Below are 26418 nucleotides of genomic sequence, written 5' to 3' on the forward strand. Positions count from 1 at the left end.
AAATAGTATTTGATCATAAAAACCATCTATCCATAATGCTTTAAAGGATAGTAGCAGACTAGAAAGACATGCTTATCTTCTTATCATTGTGTGAGCACAGAGATACTACATCAGGCATAAAAAGATGCAATAAAATGTGACATTTCTATGAAGCTAATAGAATAACAACAGTTAAAAAAAAGAGAAATATTTACTAACAACTAGTTTAAAGGACCTCAACCCATAGTGCTACCGAGATTAATTTGCCAATACGCACCCAGTAACATTAGAAATAAATATGCACGCAGCTATCTTGCTGCTTAAAGACAGCCTAATCAGCCATTTCAATCTGAAGCACGAAGCACCAACTTAGGCAACTATTTAGACTTCAGCAAAAACAAAGAAAAGAAAAGGCAATAGGAAACACCCACGCTGAAGCCTTTCTGTACATACACTTTCAATGAAAAAAGATAAATGCTAGTAGAATTTCTGTTGATCACAGAACATGGAACAGTTTAATGAAAGCCCCTGCAGCGCCCTACAGTGACAGTGCTCGCATTGATACGGTTAACAAGCCATCAGGTTAGGATCTGGAAAGCGGAGCAGCCCAGCTGCTCAGCTGATGGAGGAGTCGGTGTGGTTGATTGGAAACCAATGCTGACTCCAACATCCAGAAAATTAATTACAGCTTATATATTAAACATCTCCTACAAATTAGCTACTGTCTTTCAGACAGTTATTTGCAAAGCATAAGTATCAGATTTTGCATGTACAACAAATTGCCAAAAAAAGTATACATTATGTTAAAAAAAAGAAAGAAAAAGTTGGACTGATAAGGTTGGTTTGCTTTTTCTAAAACTACAAAGGGAACAGATTCTTGAAAAGGACAGAAATGAAAATAAATGCTTTCCCCCCTAGACATGCAAAGATGGTCCCATCCAGTCCTAGGTCATCTTAACAAAACCTACAGGAGATCTTGGGGCAGCTTGGATGAGACAGGGTTAACAACAGAGGTGTTCTTCTTTTACCGTTGCATTTTGTGTATGCAGTGGTGGGGCAATGCTGAGCAAGGGGAAAGATGGCAGGCCGGGGCGGGAAGAGAGCCTTTTAATTATAAGAAGTTTCATCCTGGCTGGGGCTTTGTGGTAGCAATTTGTTGCTTCAGCAACCACCTGTTCCACCAAGTTGGATTTGGCCCTGATTGAAGAAAAACATTTAGAGGGTTAGCTGAGAAGTATTAATCATCTCCCAACGTTCAAAAAAAAAAAAAAAAAAAAAAAAAAAAGGCATACAGTTTCACCCGTCAAAGCAAAAGATTGCCAGAAGGGCAGAGAACAGCGTTGGTGCATGCATTTAACCTGTTAGAGCAATCCGTTGAACAGGCAACTGAACAGGCATATTCCTGATGACAAAAAAATGTGGAGCCAGACAAAGCTCTGGCAACCCTCCCATAGCCTTGCCCATATAGCAGAGCCCTTACAAAAAAGCAGGTGCCCGTGTCTGAGTGAGTCATGAGACGCACGGACGGTGAGACACTTGACACCAAGCACACGGACTGTAGAAGCAATGCCATGCCACATCATGTAAGGAGAAAAGGAAATGAAAAAGCTTCAACTTGAACAGCTGCCAGGGATTTCATTGAATTCAATATAACATGGGCACAGCACCAGAGGGAGAATAAAAGGACCCTGACTACATTCCGCACTCTGTGCTTCTGAAAAGCACTGCACTTACTAGGAAGACTCTTTTGTTGATGGAGACTAGTAATGATTCTCCAAAGGGTATTTTCCACAAGGAAATTAAGAAAAATATAGTGTAATAATGACAAAGACTCCCCTAATTCAGGAAAAGCCAACATTAAGGCTCTCAGACGCTACTTTGCTCACTGCATTATTTTTCCCTAACCAGACAAGCCAGACACTCTTAGCTCTCCAAAAGCTACATCCTTAGGAAATGTGCATCTGTGCTGCTTTTCAGTGGAGCTCCTCCTGCAGCAATATTGCCATGTTTCTCTTACATGGGTTAGGTTACAATTTCCTCACTTCATTCACGTACCCTAACAACACCAAGGGTCAATGATCTTCGTGCACTAGCCCTGCCATGACTTCACAACTCACCCCGACCTTTTCTCTAAGCTGTGCGCATCAGGGCAATGTAACACAGGCCTTGGCAGGGCCTGGCCCATCGCTGAAAGCAGGGCAGTATCACAAGAGAAACTGCAATCTGCTTCCTCACATAAAAACGTGTTATAGTCTAGAAACTCTGTGTTTACTAGAGGGAAATAAAGAAGTGATATAAAACAGTAGCACGTTTCTCAAATGTCTCCAGGGACAGACAAGAACAGAAAGGACAGTTAAATCAGGGATAGCCCAGAGCGCTTTAAGGACAACTTTTTTGCTGTGCTTCCTCATTTTCCATTAGTCAAACAACACGCATGGAAGGGCCACATATTAATTGAATAAAACCAGAACACAGCAAAAACTCAGAAACTGAAAATCCCATTTGGCTGTGCTTCTCATTCCTATGGTTAAAACACACCTTGTCGTGAGGAAGAAAAGAATGTATCGGCAATATAAGGCAAAGCATCAGCCCAAAAATACAATAACTTCCCTAAAGAGCAAATAAAATTCCTGCCACTTCTCATTTTTTCACTCATTAAAGCTTTTCTTTCAAAACAAAAAAGATTATGTGTCATTTATTAAAAGTACAGACCTACTTTTTCAGAAAATCACTTCATAAAACTGTTCTGAAAGCTCTACTATGGATTGTAGTTTATTCCCCAAAGTGGATGATGGCACATACTTCAAAAGCTGGCTGTGTAGGATATTGAGTGACTTGCCTTCAGATACAACCTGAATTTAAAATGAATTGTTCCACCTTTTCTCATTGCCATTTTTAAAGTTACTTTCTTATCTCTGGATTAGGTTGTAACAGAATTTTTCCAACTCTGTAAGAGCCAGACAACAGCAGCACCCAGTGCAGCATTCTCTGTCATTCTCTTTGCTTATTTCAAGGCAGGAGCCAGTGTGTCTACACTGCTTTAGCTGTAAGCGAGGCCTGTTACGGACACCAGGGTGCCGCACAGGGCCCGCCGCTGCGCAGAGCCAGCTCCGGCCGGGCGCACGCGTGAAGGCAGCGGCGCTGGCCGTGTGGTTCCCAGAGGCCTCCCGCGGCTCCTCCGCTCTGGATTTGAGCGGGAAGTTCTACGGTGCAGCACAGAGCACTAAGGCAGACGGTCACTTGAGAGCCCTTGCTCTGCGCTGTGATTTACTTCCTTAACTAGAGCGCCCTTGGCCAGCCCTTTCAGACAGCCAGAAGCCTAATGAGATCGTTTTGCTACTCTGACAATTGCTCCATTTCAGCTATGTCCAGCATTTGATTCTTTAAGGAATGGTAAAAATAATGACAGAGTAAACACAAGGTATTTTAACTGACAGGAAAACTACTAGGGATTACCTTATGTTGACAATAAAGCAAGAGTACTTTCTTGAGCAATTACTGCAGGATAAATAAATCTAGTCTCCAGTTTGCTTTCAAGTAGCTTGCTAATGAGGCCAGCCCGTACTTACTGGAGAAATTTGTATATGAAGCACCAGTAAACTTGCCTTTAACAATCAGCAACATGTGCTTCTCCATTGCAGTTTGCTTGATACACGCCCATCTTCTACAAAATGAGGACTAAAACAATGATTTTACCATCTTTCTCTTTAACCAGAGCGCCAAACCAAGAGATTACACTATGTCTTGGGAAAGTCTTAGGAGAAAGTCATCTTTTCTGGCCTGTACTTCATCTTTTCCAGATTCCCTTCCTATTACTGAAAGCTCCAAAGCATAGATACAGTCCAAACATTGTAGCTGCTCTGCCAGCTCCGTGGAAGGCAAATTGAAGAGAGAATTGCTCATGTGGTTGAGACACAAGGTCACTGGGGAGACATGAAGTCTTCCAGGACACTCTGGCTGACAAAAGCAGCTGCTTGATTCCTAAATCAAATCTCTATAAATTCAGTGCATAAAGGAATAAACTGTCTTAATAGCACTGAAATCTACGTTAGTTTCCTTGCCCAAATACTTTGAGCAGTGCTATTCTCTCGAGTCCTTGCTTAACATTTATGAGGTTTAAAATAAAAGTCTTTAATAAGAATCTTTTAAACAATGAAGTTTGAGACAATGGCAGATTTCTGAGCTAGCCATATGGATCTTTGGTTGCCTCAGCTGGATGGGTCTCTGTTCATTTAGCTTTAATATCTCAAGTGCACTACCTAAATGAACCAAAAGGTAGATACCAAACTACTCTTCAAAAGGCAGAAAAGAGTTATATAAAATCTTTCCCTTTTACCCCGAAATCACCATGAAGAAATTCTGCCCAAATATTTAAAAATTTATTATGTACATTTAGTCAGATTTTATCTGTGAAATCCAATTGTGAATTTCTGTCAGGTTTTCAGCCCATCTGGTGTACATACTGAAGCACATAGGTCCAGATTTTGAAAGTTATACTAGAAATTAATTATGTTTTGGTCATTCTCATGCAAATTTTTCTAATGAGGGTTTTATGCTAAGGCTTTCAGAGCACAGCATGGATTTAGAGAGGTTTTTACAAGTGGTCAAGTCAGCCAAGTGAGACTGTTCCCTGCGGAGTTGCACAGTGGCCTCTCAAAACATAGAGCCTCATTAGAGGAGATTCCAAGCACCTATGTTAGGAGTCTGCAAGGCATAAGATATTTGCAGAGAGTGTCCTAGGGCTATCTGATAAGGATCCCTAATGGAATGACAGCCAAGTTCTCATCTCTAATTGCTTTCTGTTTGCTTTTATTTTGGAGACAGATGCTCTTCCTTCTCCTTTGGCTAGGTTTCTGAATTAGTAGCCTTGAGGATCCAGACTTTTTTAATTAGACTGACTTGATATATTTGAAGGGAAAGAAAGAAAAAGAACAACAATTTGTGGGCATATAGGCACTTTTTCAAGTCTCTTCAGATTCTCTCGGCCAAATGTAAAGGTGTCAGCACACGTGGGCAGCGAGGGGAGCAAACATTCATCTCCCCTTCGCGCAGAGCTCAGCACCGCTCCACCCAGCTCCCGATCCAAACAGGCTTAAGGCAGCAGCTGGATTCTCTCGTGGCCAAACCAGGTTGCTTCTGAGCACACAAATAATGCTGAGCTGCAGCAGGTAGGGAACTTTCAGGTCAAAAACTAAGCAGAAGGGTTTCAGTTGCCATTTCTAGTTCAGATATATTAATATTCACTTAGGCACCATTTAAGTTTTTACATCCTCATACTGATCTAGCCTTAAATCTGCTGCATGACTAAAAATCAAATGCATAAATTTTACTTTAATATTCCCTATTTTCGCATGGAATCATTCAAATGCACTCCAGTGCTCTCTCATTCAAAGGCAGTTTTCCAGAAGCAATCTCACCTTACCCAGGCTTGCAGATCCACGAGCACACCAAAACTCTGCCTTTGTTCCTTCAACTGTGCAAGGGCAAGGAAGTTGTTAGTGTTCAACTGCTAGCAATCCTGTGCAAAAGAACACCACCTAAAAGTAACACGTACTAATTAACTTGTTCTGTTTACAGGGAATTAATACTAAAGATGAAATAGATGGTTATAGACCACCACATTGCTTGCAACATTTTGCCTTAAAACTCCAAATCCCATGAAGGATAGGTGGAATCAGAGGCCTTTATGGGAGAGCAGGGCCAAAGTCCTCATCCATTTTTATCACTACACTTTAGAAGAGGGATCCCAGGAAGGCCTGAGAAACTGAAAGGAAGAGAAGGGAGATCTGTGCCACATCCTGGCACACAGCAGATAATGCCTTGCTCAGGCAGACAGATGATAGAGAAGAACGGACAGTGATTATCTATATTTTTTCTTGACAACTTAATTAAGTTCTTTCATTAGCAACAGTCCCTAAGCATTTCATTACTGTTACAAGTAGCTCAGTCTATTGTTGCTAGATTGCCTGTAATGTCTGAGCGGGAGGCCTCACACAAGCTGGGGTGATACCCTGGGGACACCCACACGCTCAGCGCGGAATCCTTCTGAGAAGTCCCGATGTTCTCATATCTGGTCAAAAACATAAGCAGGGATTTTGCATGAGAAAACTCCAATTCATCTAGTGGAAAGACAGGAAAAGCCAGCCACAGTATTTCACTAAATATACTAGAACATTTAGCATAGACCAAAATGTTCTAATATTATTATGACACATTGTTGCCATTTTAAAAATCAAAATATCTTTCCAGAATCTATTTTGAACATTTGTATTATTTCAACCATATTTTATTTATTAGTATAGTGTGCAATAAAACCAATTAAAAAAAATCTTCTAATTCAAAATGAAAATGTTTCAGTGCTGTGAAAAACATCTGAAGACCCAAGAAAGTCATCACTCCAGTTCACAATCTCAAATCACACCGTTTTCTGAATTTCTGTCAAAATGGAAGCTCATATTCTCTCATCACGAGCTGCCTAGAGCTAATGCAGGCAGAGCCTGCCAAACATGTACTTCCCAGCACTTTGAAAGCTGTCTCTCCATTACCTTTAACAGGCACACGCCCGTTACCTTGGATGGCCCATACAGCAGCACCTTCGTGTTTCTCCAGGACAAAAGGCAACTTCCTCTGTCTTCAGCAAAGTCCCACAGTGCCTGCGCACAGCAGCTGCTGAGAGCAGGCCACGCAGGTGGCGGAACAGCTAGTACATCTGCACATAACTTCTCCTTGCACACACTAGGCTGCTTTAGTAGGCCTAATTCTTGAGCCTTTTAAGTCTCTCTGTTTTCCCCAGACTTATCCCAATTGCTCCAGGCAAATAAGCTATTTGAAAAGAAATGCATATTCTCTTATAACTTCCATGCAAGTTTTATACAGTATAACACCAATGGAACAAGAAAAGCAGTGAAGGGTTTCTGTGCTCTCTGTAACATTTTCATTTATTTAAAAAAAAAAAAATAGGCAGGCTCCCTTCCTTTTCCCATGGCCAGACTTGACAAAAGCGGGACTGCTGCTCCGCAGCCATTTTATACATTCCTCTAACCTGATGCTGGGCTCCTGCTATATATGTATATGTATATTTTTAATACTGTTTAATATCTCCGGTTGCAAGTCCCTAAGGTAACCATTATCTGCCTTCCCCACAATACCAAGAGCAGCACAAGCTTCCTCTCATATCACAGGAACAAAACCTCATTTTGATCCAAAGAAAATGTGCTAACCACAGCAGCCACACGGCAAGACACACTGAGGCCTCTTTCAGCAGCTTCTATAGCAAAGTAAGCGTATTTCCTCGGGGTGAGCGGGTCGGGCTCCAATGAACATCCCAGAAACGGCGTGCGCTCCCAGTCCCCACGCCAGGTTTCCCTAAGAGGGAAGGAGGGAGGGCACGGCTGCCCACGGAAGGGCTCTGCAGCCCATGTCGCAGAGCGGGACCCACCGCGCAGGGTCTCCGTCAGGGCAGCCCCTGCGTTGGAGGCCGGTGGAGGAGCCAGCTGCACTGCAAGCTTGAAAAATTATTTATTTTTTATTGTGCAGAGATAACGGAGCGGGCTCCTAATGGCTTCCAGCAACTATCGCACAGGGCTAATCAGACTGATTCCCCTAGATACCCAAAGCTCCAGATTCTAGTACCAGCTCTATGAACCGTGCAAGCCAGTAATTGAGGTCACAGATAATGAACCAAAAAGGTCCAAGTTAACTTTTTCCACAGGGTAATTATTGTTTTTAAACTACTCTAACTCAGCCTTGCTCTCTTCCCTGTGCTCCTACTGCTTGCTTACCACAGTTTTCCTGAAAATCTGCCACAAGAACTAATTACTGCAGCATTTAAGAGTGAAAATTATGATGAGCAAATTAGCTATCAATAAACTGCGACATTAAAGTTTGACTGTTTGGCCTGAATATTAAAGACACATATTAAATTGGCCAACTAATGCTTACCTAACCCTGCCAAATTTTCAGTCTCCCCTTGCAGATTTGTTTGAGTACACAAATATCCAGCTACCTGCATAGCACACAAGTATCTTGGGAACAGCGTGACTGACTCACACAATATAAATAATTTAACAAGTGCAAATAACAATATGTCTTATCCACAGAAACAGTTCCAAATACACCACTGGGGATTGCATCAGAGCTTTTTTGTCTAGAATTATATAGTGGTAAGGTATGATATGAAGACCACTTATACACTCACAGAGGGAAAGAAGATGGAAAAAAAAGGTTCATCAGCAATATTTAACAACATACAGAAGGACATGTCTTAGGGTAAAAGAAATACTGCTACCACCTGTCCCATCAGAAAGTGTCACAATTCTCTATTTATTCCATTTTCATGAAAAGTTAGGGAATGGTTCAAGATCCTTTCAGGGGGGCTGGCAGAAGCACAAGCCCCGTGCCTCCATCTGCACACAAGTTGTATGGAACCCTTCGGCTTAGTTTCCAAGTTGTACCTAATATTAGTGTTTTGTTATAGCATCATTCCATTTTTAATAAGGATCTTTTCCTTTAATTTACTTGAGTAATTATGCAGAGCTTACTCACTAATGCAATTGTGAATACATCAGTCAAATGATGATTATGAAATTATACTGTTTTATAAAGATAAACAAAATGTTCCTTGCTGCTTGCTAAGAAGCCATCCTCTTACAGCAAGTATTTTATTTGAGCAACCTTTAAATTTAAATTTCCCTTTATTACCATATACTAAGCTCTATTAATTTTATTTGTTTCCTGTTAATGATTCTACTTTTGGTCTAAATTCTTCTGTGTTTTGGGCTGTTTTTTGCAATTCCCTTTAGGAATTATCTTCTCTCTCAGTGGATGTGTCAATTCTCCTCCCGTTTAAAAAGAAAGAGCACTTTCTTCCCCTCAGGGAAAGTCTCTGCTAAAACCGCACACGCGTTTTGGCACTCTCCAAAAGGGTTTTTATGATACACGAAGATGCCTGTGCGCGAACAATTTGAAAAGGGAAACACACTAGTTATTTAAATGAAGGGTAATGGTAACTATATGAAGAGCTGCTACCTGGCACATCGTAGTCGTTCTTTGAGCAGGTGAAGACCAGCTCTGCTACCCGCCTCCTCACGCGTGCGGGAGGCCCCCCTGCCGCCGCCCAGCACCTCCCAAGGGCACTGCTTGACGCGGAGCAAATAAAACCCCCTTCCTGCTTTCCACCAGCAATCCAGCTAAGCTCCAGCAAATGCTGGAAGCCCGAGGGAAGCTGTCTGCTTGCTTCTAGCTAATTTAAAGAGATGCATGCAAAACTCAGCTTTTGGAAATGTTGCTTGGATTTGAGACAGTCCCTGCACGGACCTTTGGGACCGCAGAACCAGCAAGAGGATTACGCTAGTCTCAGGGTGGCTTTTCCATTTTTAACAGATATACCTGAATTAGGCATTAAAGCAATATTACTCATACTGTAAGCTGATGCAAGCTATGAATATAACTTAGATTTTTTAATCTTATTTATTAATTTGCCTGAGAACAGTGTGTGCCAGAGAACTCTGCTCCATGGAAACTGGCTGCTTAAACTGCAGAAAGAGCAGTTCACATTGCAACCCACCAGAGTACAAACTCCAAACTCCCTGCTTACATTCCTATCCTTCACATGTAGCCTCCTATACCGCGAAGGGCAGCTTTATGGCACAGCTTTCAGAAGGATCAACACATGCCCTCCGCAGTATGGTTGGGGGAGCTGCAAGCCCTGATCAGCTGCCTCTCTCAGACACCACCGCAGTCACAAGGAGCTACCAGAGAGGGAAAGGGTTTCTCTCTGATTTTACATTTCTTACACGCTTCCCAAGGCTCTTGGGGCTGGAGATTTCACTAAACTGGCATGTTCCCGATACCATAATATACCACAGACCTTTGATTTCATCAGCACTACTGAAAATACCACAAGTGGCATCACTGTGAGCTGGTCTCAGCACCAGCACGCAGCCTTTCCCGGTTCCTTCGCTGGAGCCAGGAAAGCTCACGGCTTCCAGTAAGAATCCTGCACCACTCAAAAGGCACCTGCCCATTGACAGCAAAGTTAAGAAAGGGGGAAAAAGAAATACTTTAGATCTGGGCACAGGTTGGAAGAAAAAGAATAGGGATGGGAGGGTGGATGTCCATACAGCTGACAGGAGTCAGGCATGAGAAGATAGAAGAAAGGATCATAACAGAACCAAGAAGACGAAATTCAAATGAATTCAATCAACACTAGTAGCCAAAAATAAAACCCCTCTGAATAAAAAAAAATAAAATTAAGCAACAAAACTCATGAGGTTCTTTAGGAAAGTGAGAAGTAGGGCATCTTACTGAATAGTAGCCAAAGATAGAGTGGAATAAAAAGGAAAGCAGAGAGGAATGAAAGAGTAGACTTGTGATAGCAAGTGATGATATAACTGAAGATGGAAAAGTTACAGGATTGTGTCTGGGTATTAAGATGACGGATTTCTGTCTTGCAGACAGAAACACAGGGACAACAATCAGGAAGGACAAACAAGACAGAGGAGGTGAACTCTCGAGCCACAACATAGAGAGACAGGCAAAGAGGCAAATGGCAGACAGGTATCTTCAGTACTACCAAGTTTCCATTTTTTCTACTCCTCTAGTTGTTGGATCAGTAATAACCTCAGCTTTCATCAAAGAAAAGTTAATATCTAATCTTCCTATGCATACAGAAAAACTTGAAAATCTGCCCTAACTGCTCACAAACCAGAAAAGAACAACAAGAAGCTAAAAATTGTATTAACAAAACAAATATTCTCTTCTTAAGCTAGGAAGCTCATGACTTCCTTGGGATCTGACTCATGGTTCTGGATACCCAGCATAGATAATACTTCAACTTCTGGTTTAGTCAGTGTAATTTATTTTTGCTGCTATTTTATTTCTCTGCAAACAAGCCCGAGGAAATGTAATGAGATTGCCTCTTACAGCACTTAGGGGATATTAAAACTGCTTGTTACATTGAAATAATTGGAGAAGGATAAAGAAAATAAGATCATATTAATCACACTGAACACAAGCCTTTCCAATAGATAAGAAAATAACATTTGAGGAATGGTCTCCTTGGAAAAAAATAGTTACAGGCCTACATTGGACCAAAGAGTCCAACTATCTACCAAGAAATTCATGCTCAACCTAAATTTGTTGTAAAAACTGCTGCAATCTGTGCTGTAACTGATTAGGTTTTAGATATAGCTACTTTTCCATGTTTTTGCCCATTAAGAGAAATACAACAACTGTTCCTGTTTTAAGGTTATATATTGAGTAGTAAATTGTAAATTATAGCTAAGACAAAAGCATAATGGTCAGGTTTACCAAGCTGCAGCGAATTTTACTTAAGATACAAATACTTAGCTTGCACTATATAAAATGTTTGCTATCAGTTAGTCTGAACTGAATATATAATTAATTCAGTATCTAAAGTAAACACTTTGCCTGTGTTGATTTATTTTTAGTCTCACAAAGCTTTCTCAGAGCTCTCTTGTTGAAATGATATTAGAATAATTAAGCTTTCTACAGAGTCTGTCAATATATACACCAAGATTTGTATATAAACAAAAACAAATGAGAAAGCTGAAAAGGTTACTGTTTAAGAGACAGGGATTGAATTGTAATAACTTACCTGGAAATAATTTAGGAAAATATAGACTTAATTATTAAATATGACACTGTATATTTCAAACAATGCACCAAGTAAAAGCCTAATTCTTCACCCATAATCATGCACTCTCAAACCTATTAACTTCCCAAATTGAATTTACTGCATTAGAACTTGAAGGATGGTTATTTTTTAAAAAGATCCAAAGGTGGAGGACAGTGCAAATATTTGCCTTGTCTGGTAACCTAGTATGTAAAATTTGTTCATTTTGAGCATCAGTAGCTAACATCCATGTCTAACTCAAACCTAGCACATATGGCTTTCCAGGCCCAGCCAGCAATTAAAGCTAATCAAGTCACAAGTTGTTCTTGTCCCACAAATGCCACATTCTTTGCAGGAAGGAAAGATATTAAGGAAATGCCACCCTGTTCAAAATTCGCAAACACAACAACACTGAAGAGAACACGTCTGGCAACTAGAATCCTACTGTTCATTATTTCTTCCTCTTGGTGAAACCAAATCCTAATGTGCTGAATAAGAAAGAAAAACTACTTTTTTTGCCCTGCTTCACCTTTATCTTCTTAAAAAAAATAGAAGGGGCCATATTCATTTTGGCACTTCAAAAATTGGTGAAAGCAACTGTCAAAACCAGTACACCTACTTTGCTGTAAAAAAAAAAATCCCAATTACCTCTGCACTAGATCCCAACCAAATTGAGATACCAAATGGTTGGTTTAGATACCAACCACACTGAAATGCTAACAGAAGTTTCCTGGCTTCCTCAGGGAAGCTGAAATATACTGAAAATACTTTGTGCCATGCCCTCTCCTCTGCCACCCCCCAGTTAGGTTACTGATTCCTGGTATCTGTCACTCACCACAAAGGTTCAAAAGCACCGAGCGCTGTTTTTAAAGAAGCCTTTTAAGCACCACACATTATTTCCCTCACAAATGGGACGTTAAGTTTGTGTAAAGAACAACCTTATGAGTAGAAAATAATTTGGAGAAGCAGAAAAAAAACAACAACAAAAAACTTCAAAATATCTTTCCTTTTGCCTTCCCTTCACTCTTGCAGCTCCTCCCTGCCATTCACAAGTGAAGCTGGGTGAGTAAATGCCAATGACTTAGGACATTTCATGCTGAAGTTTTCACCAGCTGATACAGCAACATTTTGCCCTTTCCCAGGCCTTTAGAATTTGGAGTTTGAAAGGTTGAAAAATGCAGACAGAAGTTGTAAAGAACAACCACCAAAGAAGTTAGAAGTTATTTCTATGGAAAACGAAGGCCGGATTCTTTAAGAGTAATTTTGCATGCATCTGTTTTAGCACCTTAGAGGCTCTGCAATTGAATCTGCGCTAGGCATTGTCTTATAGTAAGTCTCCTTACAGTACAGGCAAAATAAAAAATCCAAAATAAATGTCTGGAAACCTTGCCCCCATGGCTGAGCAACATTGTGGTAGAGAAGCAAGGAGGACCTTCATTGTAAACCTTGCACAAAGACTCGCACAAATCCTCCCCAACAGGATTATTTATTCTTTTAACAAAACCTTTAGCCTAATTCTCTCCCTTGTTTCATGGCCCGGTACTTTTAAGCAAATATATGCTTGAAGGAGCAGACGGCAAAGGAAGGGAACTAGTCTGCAGTGTGATAGGTACCTTTTTTAATCAAAACAACAGCCAGCAGGCAGCTCTGAGGCATGCATAAAAAACCATGGGACATGCTGCTTCAGAGACTTTGCCCTAAATCACAGGGAGGGATTTAAGGGGAAAATGGAGGGATGAGGGGAGGAGAGAGCTAGAAAGAGTACAGAACAGACTTGATATGGTCCTCTCCCATGGCTCTGTGAGGAACAAAGACTCACCTTCGAGAAGCCAGCCAAGAAATTTTAATGAATATCCTGGTAGTACCCGAGAGGCCCTAATTGTCTATAACTTATAAACCTAACTATAAATCAGGAGCCTGGAAAGTACCTCAGATACTCTAGGATCTACGCGGGTCACTGGAAGGAGCCAGAGACAGCCGAGGAGCCGCGCGGCTGCAGCGTGGCCGAGCCTCGGAGGGCGCGCGCTGGCACGGCCGCAGCAGCAGCGCTGCAAGGACGTCCCAGCTGCAGTCAAACCCCCCTGCACTTGCACAGCCTGGCGCTCAGAGCAGGCCACCAATCTTCCTGCCTGGTCTGTCCACAGGATACACATAGACTTTAAAAAACCCCACAAATACTATACTTTATAGTCATACTCTATTGAAGAGCACAAATCTCTGATTATGTTACAATGAGGTACTGTGTTCTGAACCTTAACCAGAGTGTATGCTCAGGTGCTTTTCTCCCTTTAGCACAGGAAATAGCTTCTAAAAAACAGGAGCAGAACTGCTAAAGCCCAGCAGCTGGGCAGTGTGTGGCAAGGGATCTGCAAATGCGGAGGGAACAGGTACTCAGAGAAGGTTCAGAGACAGGCAGGGAACGCTGCAGGGTGACTGTGATGAGGAAGGTTCGGCACCGTCAGCAGCGAGGTGGGAGCAAAAGAGGGTTCTCAGGAGTTCCCACATGAAGCCAGAAACGTCTGTTTGCCATGCAGGCTGCAGTCAGATTGTTATGACTCATGAAAGAGCTAATTTAGATAAGGTTTCTCAAATACATGAATTATAATTTGTCCTGATTTATTCTCTATCAAATAAACCCAAGGTATTTATTCTACCAAGGCACCATTTCACATGCACAAGTATATAAAAATAGCACTTCTAAAAAAAGTAACCCCTAAAATTTTAAAAATTGTCAAATATACCTGAAAGACAAAACACTGGGTGGTGAAGTGCTGAGATTTTTACAGAGCTCATTTGAAATGACCAGGTTTCTTCACAGTGGTCATGAACAAAGCATTTAATTTTGATTCATGCCAATAAAACCTAAATGGTTCAGTGATATCCATCATAAAGGCTTATTCCTTTCCCCCCCCCACACACACACAGAAACCAATAGCAAAACTCTATCAAGTTTTACACAAAGAATATTCAGTTCTCATATTTCAATCCTCTGTGGCTGAGTACTGAAATCTCCCCAGACTTTTTGGGCATCCCCTCTGCTAAATTTGGCAAAGTACCATATTCCATAGGCTGAAAATATCACCTTCCAGTCTAAATACAAGAAATTCAGGGGAAAAAAAAAGAAAATTTAAAATAAGTTCTTTTCCTTACAAAAGCCAAGCCAAGGTCAACTGATCAGATAAAAACATAGCTCCAAAAACTTAATAAACGCTGCATGCCTTTGCAAGAACCTTTTCCATCTTTGCTGACTGCCAAGATATATATCTGTAGCTAGAAGCATTCTCCTCCTAATCAGTTTATATTTGCTTAGAAGTTGAGTATATTGATGGAATCTGGATAAAATAACCTATTTCCTGCAGGTCTCTAATCACTAGAGGGAAGCTAGAACCAAATTCTCGGTCACATTTTTTTTTTTAACTTCCTTTTTATCTGGGCTAACTTTTCATTTCCAGTTGCAGGAGGGATTAAAACAGAAATGCAAAAAGTATTAACATGCCAAACACTGGATTAAATTCTTGTCAGGACTGAACAAAATGATTTTAAAAAGAATTCCTGTTTTGCTATTCAGCTTTGTAAATGCAACCTTTTAGTTGTATTTTCTATATATGATAAGTCTGGAGTTTTAGGTTTCTCATCAGAAAAGATAAGGGGTTGTTGGAATTTTTTCCCCTGTATTCTAGATAAATTTAATATTACACAGTGAAATTCAGCTTGCAGGACAGATGCTTCCCTGAATAATAATTGCAATTTTAAGGCTTCTGAACTTTAAATCTGAGATAAGCCTGGGCTTTTTGGATGCTCACCTAATCTAAACCTGTGCTCCAAACAATCTGAGGTTCACACATCACTGGCAATGACACAATCCAGGATCTTTTGCTCCAGAATTACTATCAGTTGAAAGATATCATTCTGAATGCTGTGGTATTACTTTTCTGAATTTAAAAAAGGTTGAAAGAGGAAAGTTTGTAGAGAAGGAACTTTTACTGAGACGCATAGAATTATGAGGAAACAGCAGCACATACATTTCCTACCTAGCTTGCCTAGCCCTGCACTGCTGATTGGCTTCCCAATGCTGCTTTGCTGAGTGGCAGTTGCATCATACCACAGTGTTAGCACAAACTAGCACCAGCAAGTGCATGACTGTAACGAGCACGCTTCTGATTGCAGCTCTCAAGCAATTAAAATGCTTCACTCCTCCTGTTGGCTTCCTTTACATACTGATATGGCCAAAACCAGAATGTGCTCAAGTGTCAGTTATACATTACATGAAAAATGACCCTTGATATTAAGGGTGATTACTATGATCAGGATGCTCAAACTTTTCCAGACTAACCTGAACGCACAAACCTTTTTCAAATATATGTGCCAGGTTTCACCTGTTTTAGCCAAACGCGGGACAATGTTTGATTTTACAAACTATAGCAACCTGCATCATCTGTTTCAATAGTTGCACCAAGTCTCTCTGCATTAGTTATTCCAAGTGAGACATGGACAACAGCACATTTGATGTCAGATTACACAACACTTCTGGTTTCCAGATCAGCACGGGAGTCTGGTTTGGCACCAGGGCTTCCAGCAAGGCCACACAGCACCTTTTGGTCCTGTAAGATAACGGCAGTGCAAATATGACAAAATGAGCTGCGTGGGCGAAAGCCAGCGCGTGAGCCAAAGCCAGTACTAGCACATCTGTGGCATTCCTCATCCAGCCAGGGCCCTTACGCCCCTGGCCCCTGCTGTGCTGCCTTGGGGACATTTCATGCCTTCTAGCCCCAGTGGTTACCAAGGCAGGCTGGCTACGGGGTCACGGGAGAGTCCTGCTCAAGCCATGTGCTGCCTGTCCTGAACTTGCTTGTGGCAGGGCTCGCTGGTGGATGCCACCGTGATAGTGATGAGGATTTTGTACAAAAAAGGAGCCTTTCACTGAGCGCAGGAACAGACCTGCGAGAGCCAGCGCTTGCTCATGGCATTGCAGCCTCCACAGGCTATCCCTGCCTGGGGGGGAACCTCCCAATATCCTGCTGCAATCATGACATCTGGACAGGAAACACATTTTGAGCTGCAAAAGAGAACATTCAATAGTCTGGAAAAGATACAGTAAATGTTTATGAAGTGAGGAAAATGGGGAGCTTTCTTCTTATGGCATTTATTTAAAACATCACAGTTCTTCCTAAGGTAAATTCATTTTATTATTTTAAGAAAAGCCTGAGCTGTTCACCCAGTGTTTCCCTGGGCTGAGGGGATGAAGGGGCCTACCTAGAGGGCAAAGGCAACTCATGAATTCTTACCACTGAAGAGATACAGATCACTAGACAGATGCAATGCACTATGGTGCCTTCTCCCTTAAATGGTTCAAATACAACAGCTAGGAGAGAAAAAGATACATTCCACTTGATTTCCGATTCTGTCCTATAAAAATATAGCTTTGCCACATGTTTAACTGTGGAAAAGAAAAAATGAAAGTAAATACTAGAAGTAACAGAAAATAACCTTCAAAGAGGTGAATATCTCCTCAAATTAGGAAAACAGAATTAAAGACTTTGGCAGATTAAATTGAAAAAATTAAGTGAGCCAAAAAGAGACTTCGAGGAACAATTTAGAAAAGACAAAATAATTAATAATAAATTCTTTTTCAAGTACATCAGAAGAAGGAACTTTACCAGACAGCCTTTTAATCTTTAATACAAAGATCAAGATGTAAAAGGGGTGTTGGAAGAATATAAGGCCACAGAGGACTATTCCTTTTAACATGTGTTTGGCTTAGAAGAAAATGGAGATGTTCCTGTGCCACAACCTTTTTTAACAGGGTAGGTTATCAAGTCAGAAGGCACAAATCTGCTGGAGTTTCCTGACAGAAACCATGTGATTAAGTGAAACCAGTGAATAAGTGAGGTCCAACTGCTGCAATTACTTAGACATCCAGAAAGCACTTGACAAAATCCCTCAGAGACAATCCACCGAGAAACAGTTTCCATGGGGTAAGGACCTTTCTCACTCGGATAAGCCAGTATGTAGTGACAAAAAGCGTGTTCAGCTTTCACACTGGAGGGAAGTCACCCACAGAATCTCCAGTGATCTGTGCTAACACATTAATACCAAGGTACCAAAATTTTTAAAAATCAGGAGACATCTACAAAGAACTGCAGACCAAAGGTATGACACAAATGGACACACTGAAGTAAAATTCACGAGTCGCTTTCTTATTTATCTTTAGGCCTGCTGTCAACATTTAGTTGTTTTCTCCATCTGAATCAAATCTGAGAACAGCAGCCTTTCGGTTAATCCACTTTTCATTAATGAAAACAGCATGCCATATCTCACTGACATGTATGATTTTTGGTAAATGTTAACTGCTAAAAACCTAGCATTCCTTTAAATGAAGAAATCAATGTTTAGGGAGCTCAGTTTCATTCTGCTTATTAAGTAGCTGTAAATTTCTTACAACCTCCTCATTATGTCAATTAATGCTGCAAGTACAAGCAATGATCAAAAAATTACAAGTTCTTCAGTCACTCATGGAGCCATTATCTGCACAGGGAAGGCAAAGTCTAGTAAAATAAGGTATACTTTAATAGGTCCTTCTCCTCTAATTTTATTCCTTGAAGAAAGGATCTATCTTCACATTCCTTGTACGCACAAGCTCACAGAATAACTGAGGCTGGAAGGGACCTCGGGAGCTCTCTAGGCCACTCTCCTAAAAGTAAGGGCAATACTGACTTCAGAGCAGCTTGTGGAGGGCTGTGTCCCCAGTAGGACATCTGAGGACAAAGATGCCACTGTCTCTCCGTGTAACTCCTCAGCTTTTCTTTCTGTGTCAAGCCAGACTCTCTCCTGTTAATTTTTTGACTCCAATCGCTCCTCCTTTTGCCTTATGCTTCCATTAAGAGCCTGGCTTTCCCTTCGTGGTAACCTCTCAGGCCATAGACAGACCTGCTGCCAGGGTTTTCTACCACAGGTCCTGGCCTCTCTGAGCACCCAGCAAATCTGAGCGAGCATTTGGTGCCATGCTATAGCATCCATTCATGGCACAAGTGAAAACTAGGTTGTGACTACGATCTGATACAGCTGCCTTTTCCAAAAGAGCTTCCCAACCAAGACTTGGGCTGAATAGCTGGTATCCTACATTCCTTATTTGACAAAAGGAATTAACTCATTACTGCTACAGAAAACTTAAAAAGGCACAAAATTAATGAATCTCCGTTTTCCCAAAAGGTATTCTATTTTATAATTCTCATGTTTTATCAAAGGAAAGTATGATTAAAAAAAAAAAAAAAAAGGTGGTTTGTTATTTATGTAGAGACCCAGGATGCCTTATTCTAGCAAATAGCAACTGGTTTCAAGAAAAGATTCACCACAGTTCTCAATGCAGAGGAAAAAAAAAAGGCAAGTGCTTTTCCTGGCGCGAACAGGGTCAGCTGCTCCTTGGTTAGAGAGGGGGACCCTGGGCAAATGGAGGAGAGGCTTAGGAGGAATAGGGATTTTTTTTTTTTTTTAATGAGTAAAAGGCTTCTTCCCTTAGCTTAAAAGTAAAATCTATTGAATGCTCTCCACATGATTACATCATTCTAAATATATCAACCAGTTACTTTAATGAGAAACAGTCAAGTGTAGTATTATTTCACATTTAGAAACAAAATACCTTTAAATATTTAAAATATAATCCGTCTTTGTAATTAGTTTTACTACATTTCAGTTAGCCTTCAAAAACAGCAAGAGAATAACTACAGTAACAGGTCTACAGTTCTCTTCAGGTTTTTAATGAACTAGAAGTCTGGTTTTTTTAAACTAGTTCAATGCATGACTCACACAGCCATTATGATCACCTTTTTCATCCTTTGATTCTCTTAATGTGTTTAAAAATAAATCTAATGGTAGAAAGACTTATAGTTCAAAGTCTGTATTAATTTCATCTTTGATTCTCAAGTGTATTGTCTATAACTTTATGTTGAAGTGTTTTTAAAATTCCCAAGAACATAGTCAAAGAAAATTTTAATAACTTCTGAGATTAAGTCATTTAAACTAAACGTGGCATAGAGAAGCTTCCAGCTACACCACCACGGCAGTGAATGAAGCTCCTCACGTGCCCTGTTGTCCACGTGCTGCCAGCTGCTGGAGTCAAATGTCTGCTTATGCTGCCAAAGCTAGAGGGTGGTCATCTGCATTTCCCAGCAGACCCAAGGTAGGGCATACTGCTATAGCCAAGAAAGAGCTGCTAGCCACTTTTTAAACTCCAAAGGCAATTTAAATTTCAGTTCAAATACTCCATACATCCCCAATTTAGTTACTCCTCTTTCTTCCCTGAAAAACAGATTTTAGCAGGAGCTAATTATATTCTGAAGATTATTTGGCTTCAGTTGCATCTTTAGCACATTCCCATGGCTCTCCTCCTTCCCTCCAACACTCCCATGCAAACACATGCCTACTCCTATAGCATGAGATAAAAGGCAGTGGTGACTAAGTAGAGACCATGAGGGAGAAAGAGGGATAGGGAGAAGGAAGAGATTTTTTTCCACATGCAGTACAACATTTGGCTTTATCCAGTCTTTTTAGACAGTCCTTTTACTCGACATCAAATTCATGTAAGCAGAATTTAATCATGTCTTTTGCTAACGGGCTGTTTTTCACCTGTTTTCTCCCTAGATACCTTTGTCTATGAATGTGTCAACATTTCTTGCCTACGATCAGCCCACAATAAGTTACTGTGGCGTACATCACGAACTGCTTGCTCACAAGCCCTATGACTCCAATTCCCAGGAAGAAGCAGTGGAAACACACCTAGAAACTGATCTGGATCTGAGCACAATAACAACAGCAGCACGAATCAGTGAACACAGTCAGCAGCTGGCTTAACCCTTTTCTTTTGTAGCAGAGGCTGCAACCAAATTCTATGTAACATGAAGGACAAAAGTGAGAAGACATAACAACATGGATTCCAAAATCCCTGTCCAATTTAAAAAGAACCATGAAGATGAATTGTTTGAAGTCTACAATTTGTAATTAGTTAAGTTGTGCAGTATTTTTTGACTTCAGAGTATGACCCTTAAAGTGAATCTTTTTTCAAAACTCATCCTACCTACCTGTATAAACTGTACAGATGTAATGTATTTTTCATATTGTAAAGTTTCAATTACCAAGAACAGCTGGTATGTACAGTACCATAATTTAATTACATCTTACTTTACAAATTTCAGTTTCTAAAATTTTAAATTAACAAAAGTTACTTCTTGTGTTATTCAGTTACTGTTTTGTAAGGACCATTTTGTTACTGCTTTTATGCCCAGAAAACTTTAATCTAAAAATCTGTGCTGTGCAGAATATGCACTGTTTTTACCATGGATAATGTGCAGAATTTTATCTACTTGCTCCAGAGACAATATATTACTTGAAAGGAGAGTTTAACTATTCAGACACATAAGAAATTGCTAAAGCGCATAACCAAGTTTTCTTATAAAGGAAAATCCAAGAACATTTTAACAACTCTTTGCAGACTTATCTCTGTTGCCTTGAAATACAGCTTGATTTTTAAATCAGAAAAGCATTAATGCTAAGCATATATTTTAACAACAGAGCTTATGTATGCAGCTGTTAGCTGATACTGATAAAGTTTTGCAAAGTGTCACTGCTCTGCAAGATAAAATGGACAGAAGACTTTAACAGGCAGCTGTTGCTACAAAACCTGCTCTGTAAGTATAGCCTGCCAACTCAGGCATCTATATTTCTATTTAAAGATTTCAACTTGTACAAATTTATTGTTAGAAGGTACCTGGAAGAGCAGTCACAACAGAAATTCATTGTTTTCTTCTGGTCTGAAAAACAATCCTTAAACTATGCAGTTATAGCGTGGCAAGCACGTAGCAAGGGCCAAATGCTACTGCTAGCAAAGGCGGTTGCTGCTCGCAAAAGTGGCAACAGGAATTTGCCCGCAGAGTTGAACTAGTCCTAGAAGGGGAAAATATTACTCAAAGCAAGAAACCTCTACCTTGCTGAAAAAACATGTAGTAATCTGGATCAAATGGCAAAAGTTAACAGTCCTTTATCATTACGCTACACCAAGCTAAGAAAAACAAAAATACAAAAAAGGTAGTATTCAGTCTTTGAGTTACTACACTGCTTATTTGTCTACCATTTAATATTTGTATTGAAGCATTCTTATATCCCATTCTTTGGTTTTAAACCTCCAAAAGCCACTCAATGCTGTACAAGAACACCCTTTATAATACTTCCCTCATGTTGCAATCATAAAGGATTACAGAAATTAGGAACATATACCAGGCTGACTGGGTGAAATATAGAAGGGGACTCATGAGCCTTCCAAAACACAAGGGAAAAAAGTTTCATATGGTGAAGCAACTTTTTTATAATAAAGAGAAATTATATAACCACAAATCTATTTTTCTGGATGTTTATCCCAGCACATTTTAGTGTGGCTTCCAAGCAGGAGACTGAAAATTAAAATTATAATTCAACTGTTTGTACTAAATATAAAGCAAATATCATGACAAAAAATACCTTCAAAATATTGTTAACTAATGAATCTGCATTCACTATCTTTTAAGTGGAACGAAGTGTCAAAACAGAATACATTGTATCAGTTATTTATTTAGCATCTTAGATTTTGTAACATATTTTGCATAAATTATTTGCTATTCAAAACATTACTTGTCTTTTTAACACTCATCTTAACATTAACACTCTTCAGCTTGTTATTTCATTACAATATGAGTCTGTGAACTTCTGACCACTTTCAGCAACGTTGGAATTCTCCTATGAACAGTTTGAAAATACATTTTGCCAGTTATGAAACAAAATCAAACATGGAGGTACCATTCTGGATTAAGTCATCTTTGGACTGCAGGAAGAAGTCAACTGCTCTATTTTCAATGTTGCTTTGAAGGTTTTGCTTTTAGTCATGCTGGTCATCATAGAAGGTCTCCCTGCTAGGTTGTAATCCCATACTTACAAGAGATTATTTCAGTTATTCATGGCACTGTCCTTCTTACGTTTAATTTCATTCACTGCCCTCAAATAATTACTGTGCAAGGGTGTGGTCCTAGCATTTATGCAATTACTCAAAATGCAAAAATGGTCAAAAGCTCCACATACTTCTAAGTTACAGAGAATCATATGATGTGAATATCTTAAATGTTGAACACCTTAAACTCAGACCCATCAATTGTCTTCTTAAGAAACGGGATAAAAAAAGAGTGGGATACTAATTTTGCTTATGCCAAAAGAAGGGAAACTGGTTTAGCTAAGCTGGTTAAAACAAGCACAGCTGTGCAGACACACAGTTATCAACAGCAAAGGGATGGGAAACCAGGGCAAGGAAGGAGCAGCAACTTGGCCATCCCTAGGGCCAGGCTCTCAACCTCACTGCCCACTCCAGGCAGATAAGCCGTGTCCGGGCCCACAGCAGCACTGGAACACACACCCACAGCACACCTTAGGCAGGTTTAACACTGGTTTCAAAACATGTCACTGGATACTGCTTTTTAACGGACTACGTCAGTCTGGATGACGGGTAGGTACCTTCCCCAAGAAGTCACATTATAAAAGCTTAAAAAAAGAGTAAAACTAACCCAAACAAGGACTTGTTCTTAAGATGTGATTTTGTTGCACATACGGCTGCTTTCCAACCTATTATTGCCAGCTGTATACTGACTTGGAGTGCACAGAAATAGACTGTGACCTAGTTATGTGAACAAAGCAAACGCACACCTTGTAATTGAGCCCCAGCGTTTTCAGCTACAAATTAGCAAGAGGAAAGTGGGCTGAGCCTATGCGCTCAAATATTTATTTACAGAAGGTCATTTTCATATATCATTTTACTCTGCAGTAAGATCCATAAAACTGAAATAGAGGTAACAACAGGATCAATCTCTGTCTTACAGTTAATTGATACCAACATGCCCTGGGAAAATATTTCATTAAGAAAAAGCTGGGCAAATTCATTATGTTTGCAAAATGCAAACTGACGAAGAATGTAACCTCTATCAATAAAAAACCCAGCCAATTACATACATGAATTCAAGTACAAGCAACAATTCACACCATCCATCACTGCGTCATACTTGCACAGCAATTTATTAGGCTGAAACACCCATTAGGATATTAAGTACAAGTTCTTGAGTGGAGGCCCTATCCAAAGAAGAAGATAGAGGAATATCGATGCTAAATTTAACACAAATTATCACACATGTCTCAAGACAAGCTGAAATGTAAGTATGTATTTGCATATTAAAAAACAAGAGAATAATAATTTTACAAGAAAGTAAATGGCTGTTTGATCTAAAAGTGAACCAGCTTTGCAGTACACGGGACTGTACAAACTATTTGCAAGAAATCTGAGAGCTACCATTAATAAGAAACATATATTTAAAAGAGATACATCTCAGATATCAAACAACTTCTGGCAATACACAACCAAATACAGCAAATGCACCAGTCTCAGAAGCTGTGTACCAGCTTGTTTTACTGTCGGCCACTCCATTTCTCCCTTTCTGTCTCAAAGCATTTTTTGTGTCTTACAGTTATTGCCAAACCTCAGGCTGAAAATGAGGTCAGAAATCCTACTAAGCTAAATATTAATAGAAAAAAAAATCTGCAAGGGTAAAGCACTAACATGAAAAATAAAATTAAGACCGCAATGCCAAGGGAACTGCCTTAGTAGCTGCGTAGCTGCTTGGAGATAGTAAATGTAAACAAACGACACGGCCATGTACAATGTCAAATACAAACTACTGTATATTCAGTTCCCACATTTAGATCCCATCTGGTCTCACAGAAAAAGTTTCATTGAATAGGTGAATGTTTTAGAGTTTTCAGCAAGAAGTGGTGCCAAGTTGTTTTTGATTGGTTTCTGAAAATAAAATTATTTGGAACAAAACAAAGTCCTCCCTGTACGCAAAGAGAAGCGGAATTCACAGAGGGGATGAGCTTGGAAGGTGCCTCTGACGATCGTCTAGTCCAGCCACCCCGTCCACAGCAGGGCAGTTAGAGCAGGTGGCCCGGGACCATGTCCTGCTGGGGTCTGAGCATCTCCAAGGATGGGGAGGTTCCAGCCCCTCTGGGCAGCCTGTGCCAGAGTTCACCCCTCCAGGGAAACAAGGTTCAAGTGGAGGTTTAAGCGGAGCTGCATGTGTTGCAGTTTGTGCCCGCTGCCTCTCACCCTGGCCTGGGAAGCCCTGAGGACCGTGTGGCTCTGCCCACCCTCCCTGCACAACTTCCCTTATCCATGGCTAAGATCCCCCAGGAGACGTCTCTTGTTTTATGTCTGAGTTCTACCAGGAGCTGCTTGTTCATCCATGAAGGTCTCCTGCCACATTTACTTCCTGCACCTTGAGGTGAACCATTTTGGGGTATGGAGAACATCATCCTTGAAAATTCATGCAAGTTCGTGTTCTCTTTTGCATTTGCTTTTATTCCTTGTTAAATGAATTATAAAGCATAAATCTCAACCTTAGAATTCACTTAAATGTAATTATGTGCAATACTTCCATCTGAAACACTCTTTTCTTTTTACCTAATCCAACCTGTTTCTGAAGGCAAAATACTTTCTCATGCAAGATATAAGCTAACTTGATTTTCAACTGCTCTAACAAAAATCCCTCATCAAAAATAGATTTGCATTTCCATGTAGGTTCTGGCTTCATACATTAATGTAACTCAAAATATTAACTAATTAATTAACCAGTCCTGCTTTCCTTCTGAGTGTTCTAGGAGCTTTCCATGGAAGACAGATTTACCCATCTGGGAAAAATGATAATGCTGATCCTGGGGCACAGTTTGAAGAGAAACTATGAATTCAATCACTTCCTTTAATTCTTAACTAGAATATACTACTGTCAGTGAGGCATTCATACGTGCTTGAGCAATGAAATATGCAGTGCTACATTTAACGTGACCTTCTCAGTTGTCTATTCTTCCCAATTTCCTCCTCAGCAGTGGCAGTATTAGCGTTTACCAGCATTACGGCAGGCCACGCACACGTGAGCTACGAGCTCACAGTTCACTGGCAGAATTTGTGTATTTGCAATACACCCCTGCCTGCCTTCCTCCATCCAGCTCCTTAGGATTCTGCGTTGTGCCTGGGTGCCAAGCCCCATTTAAACAGCTCATTATAAATAACCTTTCCGTTGCTTACCAGACTGTTAGCAACCTGTGTGCTTCCCACAGAGACGGGCCCTTCTGTGGGTAGGCAGTGCTAGAACCTCCCGGACCACACAAGATAAACTGTGTGTTTCACCATTGACATAAGGCAGGAATTACGTGGTCTACCAGAACATAAAAGAGCAATTCTCTTGCACCTGGTTCATGTGTTTGTACTTATGCTCATAATAACTGAAAAAAAAAAAAGTAGAAACTTTAGAGATGAGTAACTATTAAGCTCAAGCTGTAACATCTTTGCTTCCACCTCCTTTTAGACGTAGGAGAGTAGCCCAAGTTTGCCTCAGTTTAACTAAATCCAATCTCCATGACAATTGCTGTGAGGCATATTGATTTGTCTTGTTCAGAGAGCTAACGTCATTCAATAGCTTACTGATTTTAGCTAAATATAATGCAATGTTGACAAATAAATTGTGACCAAATCATAACATTTAGTAGGGCTTGTTTTAATACATTAGATACCACTGGCTTTTGAGTTATAATGACCCTTCCTCAGAAAGGCACTTTTTTTCTCTCTGCAACACAGCACCGAATAGAAAGTTTACTTTCTAAAAAAATTTACTTTGACAAGAAATGCTGCCTTTTCTCATTCTTCCAGTAGACGTTAATGAGAGAGTATTGTAATAACAACACTTTTCATT

The 26418-nt window shown here is 40.2% G+C and overlaps 2 protein-coding genes across 3 annotated transcripts in view; one reads left to right on the plus strand and one right to left on the minus strand.

Annotated features, from left to right (window-relative positions):
- The window catches only part of LRRTM3 (leucine rich repeat transmembrane neuronal 3), a 79193-nt gene extending 57196 nt beyond the window's left edge, over positions 1-21997 (plus strand). For both annotated transcript variants that reach the window (XM_088525138.1, XM_088525131.1), the window contains one exon: positions 20252-21997. In XM_088525138.1, coding sequence (XP_088381264.1) covers positions 20252-20461 — 210 coding nt within the window. In that variant the 3' untranslated portion in view covers positions 20462-21997. The remainder of the gene's footprint in view (positions 1-20251) is intronic.
- Positions 1-26418, minus strand: part of CTNNA3 (catenin alpha 3) — a 363859-nt gene that overhangs the window by 227377 nt on the left and 110064 nt on the right. The gene's annotated exons all lie outside the window — the stretch shown is intronic.

This window comes from Tinamus guttatus, unplaced genomic scaffold (genome assembly GCF_059628265.1).
Source record: "Tinamus guttatus ecotype Peru unplaced genomic scaffold, ASM5962826v1 Tinamus_guttatus_pri_ptg000023l, whole genome shotgun sequence".
Lineage (NCBI taxonomy): Eukaryota > Metazoa > Chordata > Aves > Tinamiformes > Tinamidae > Tinamus > Tinamus guttatus.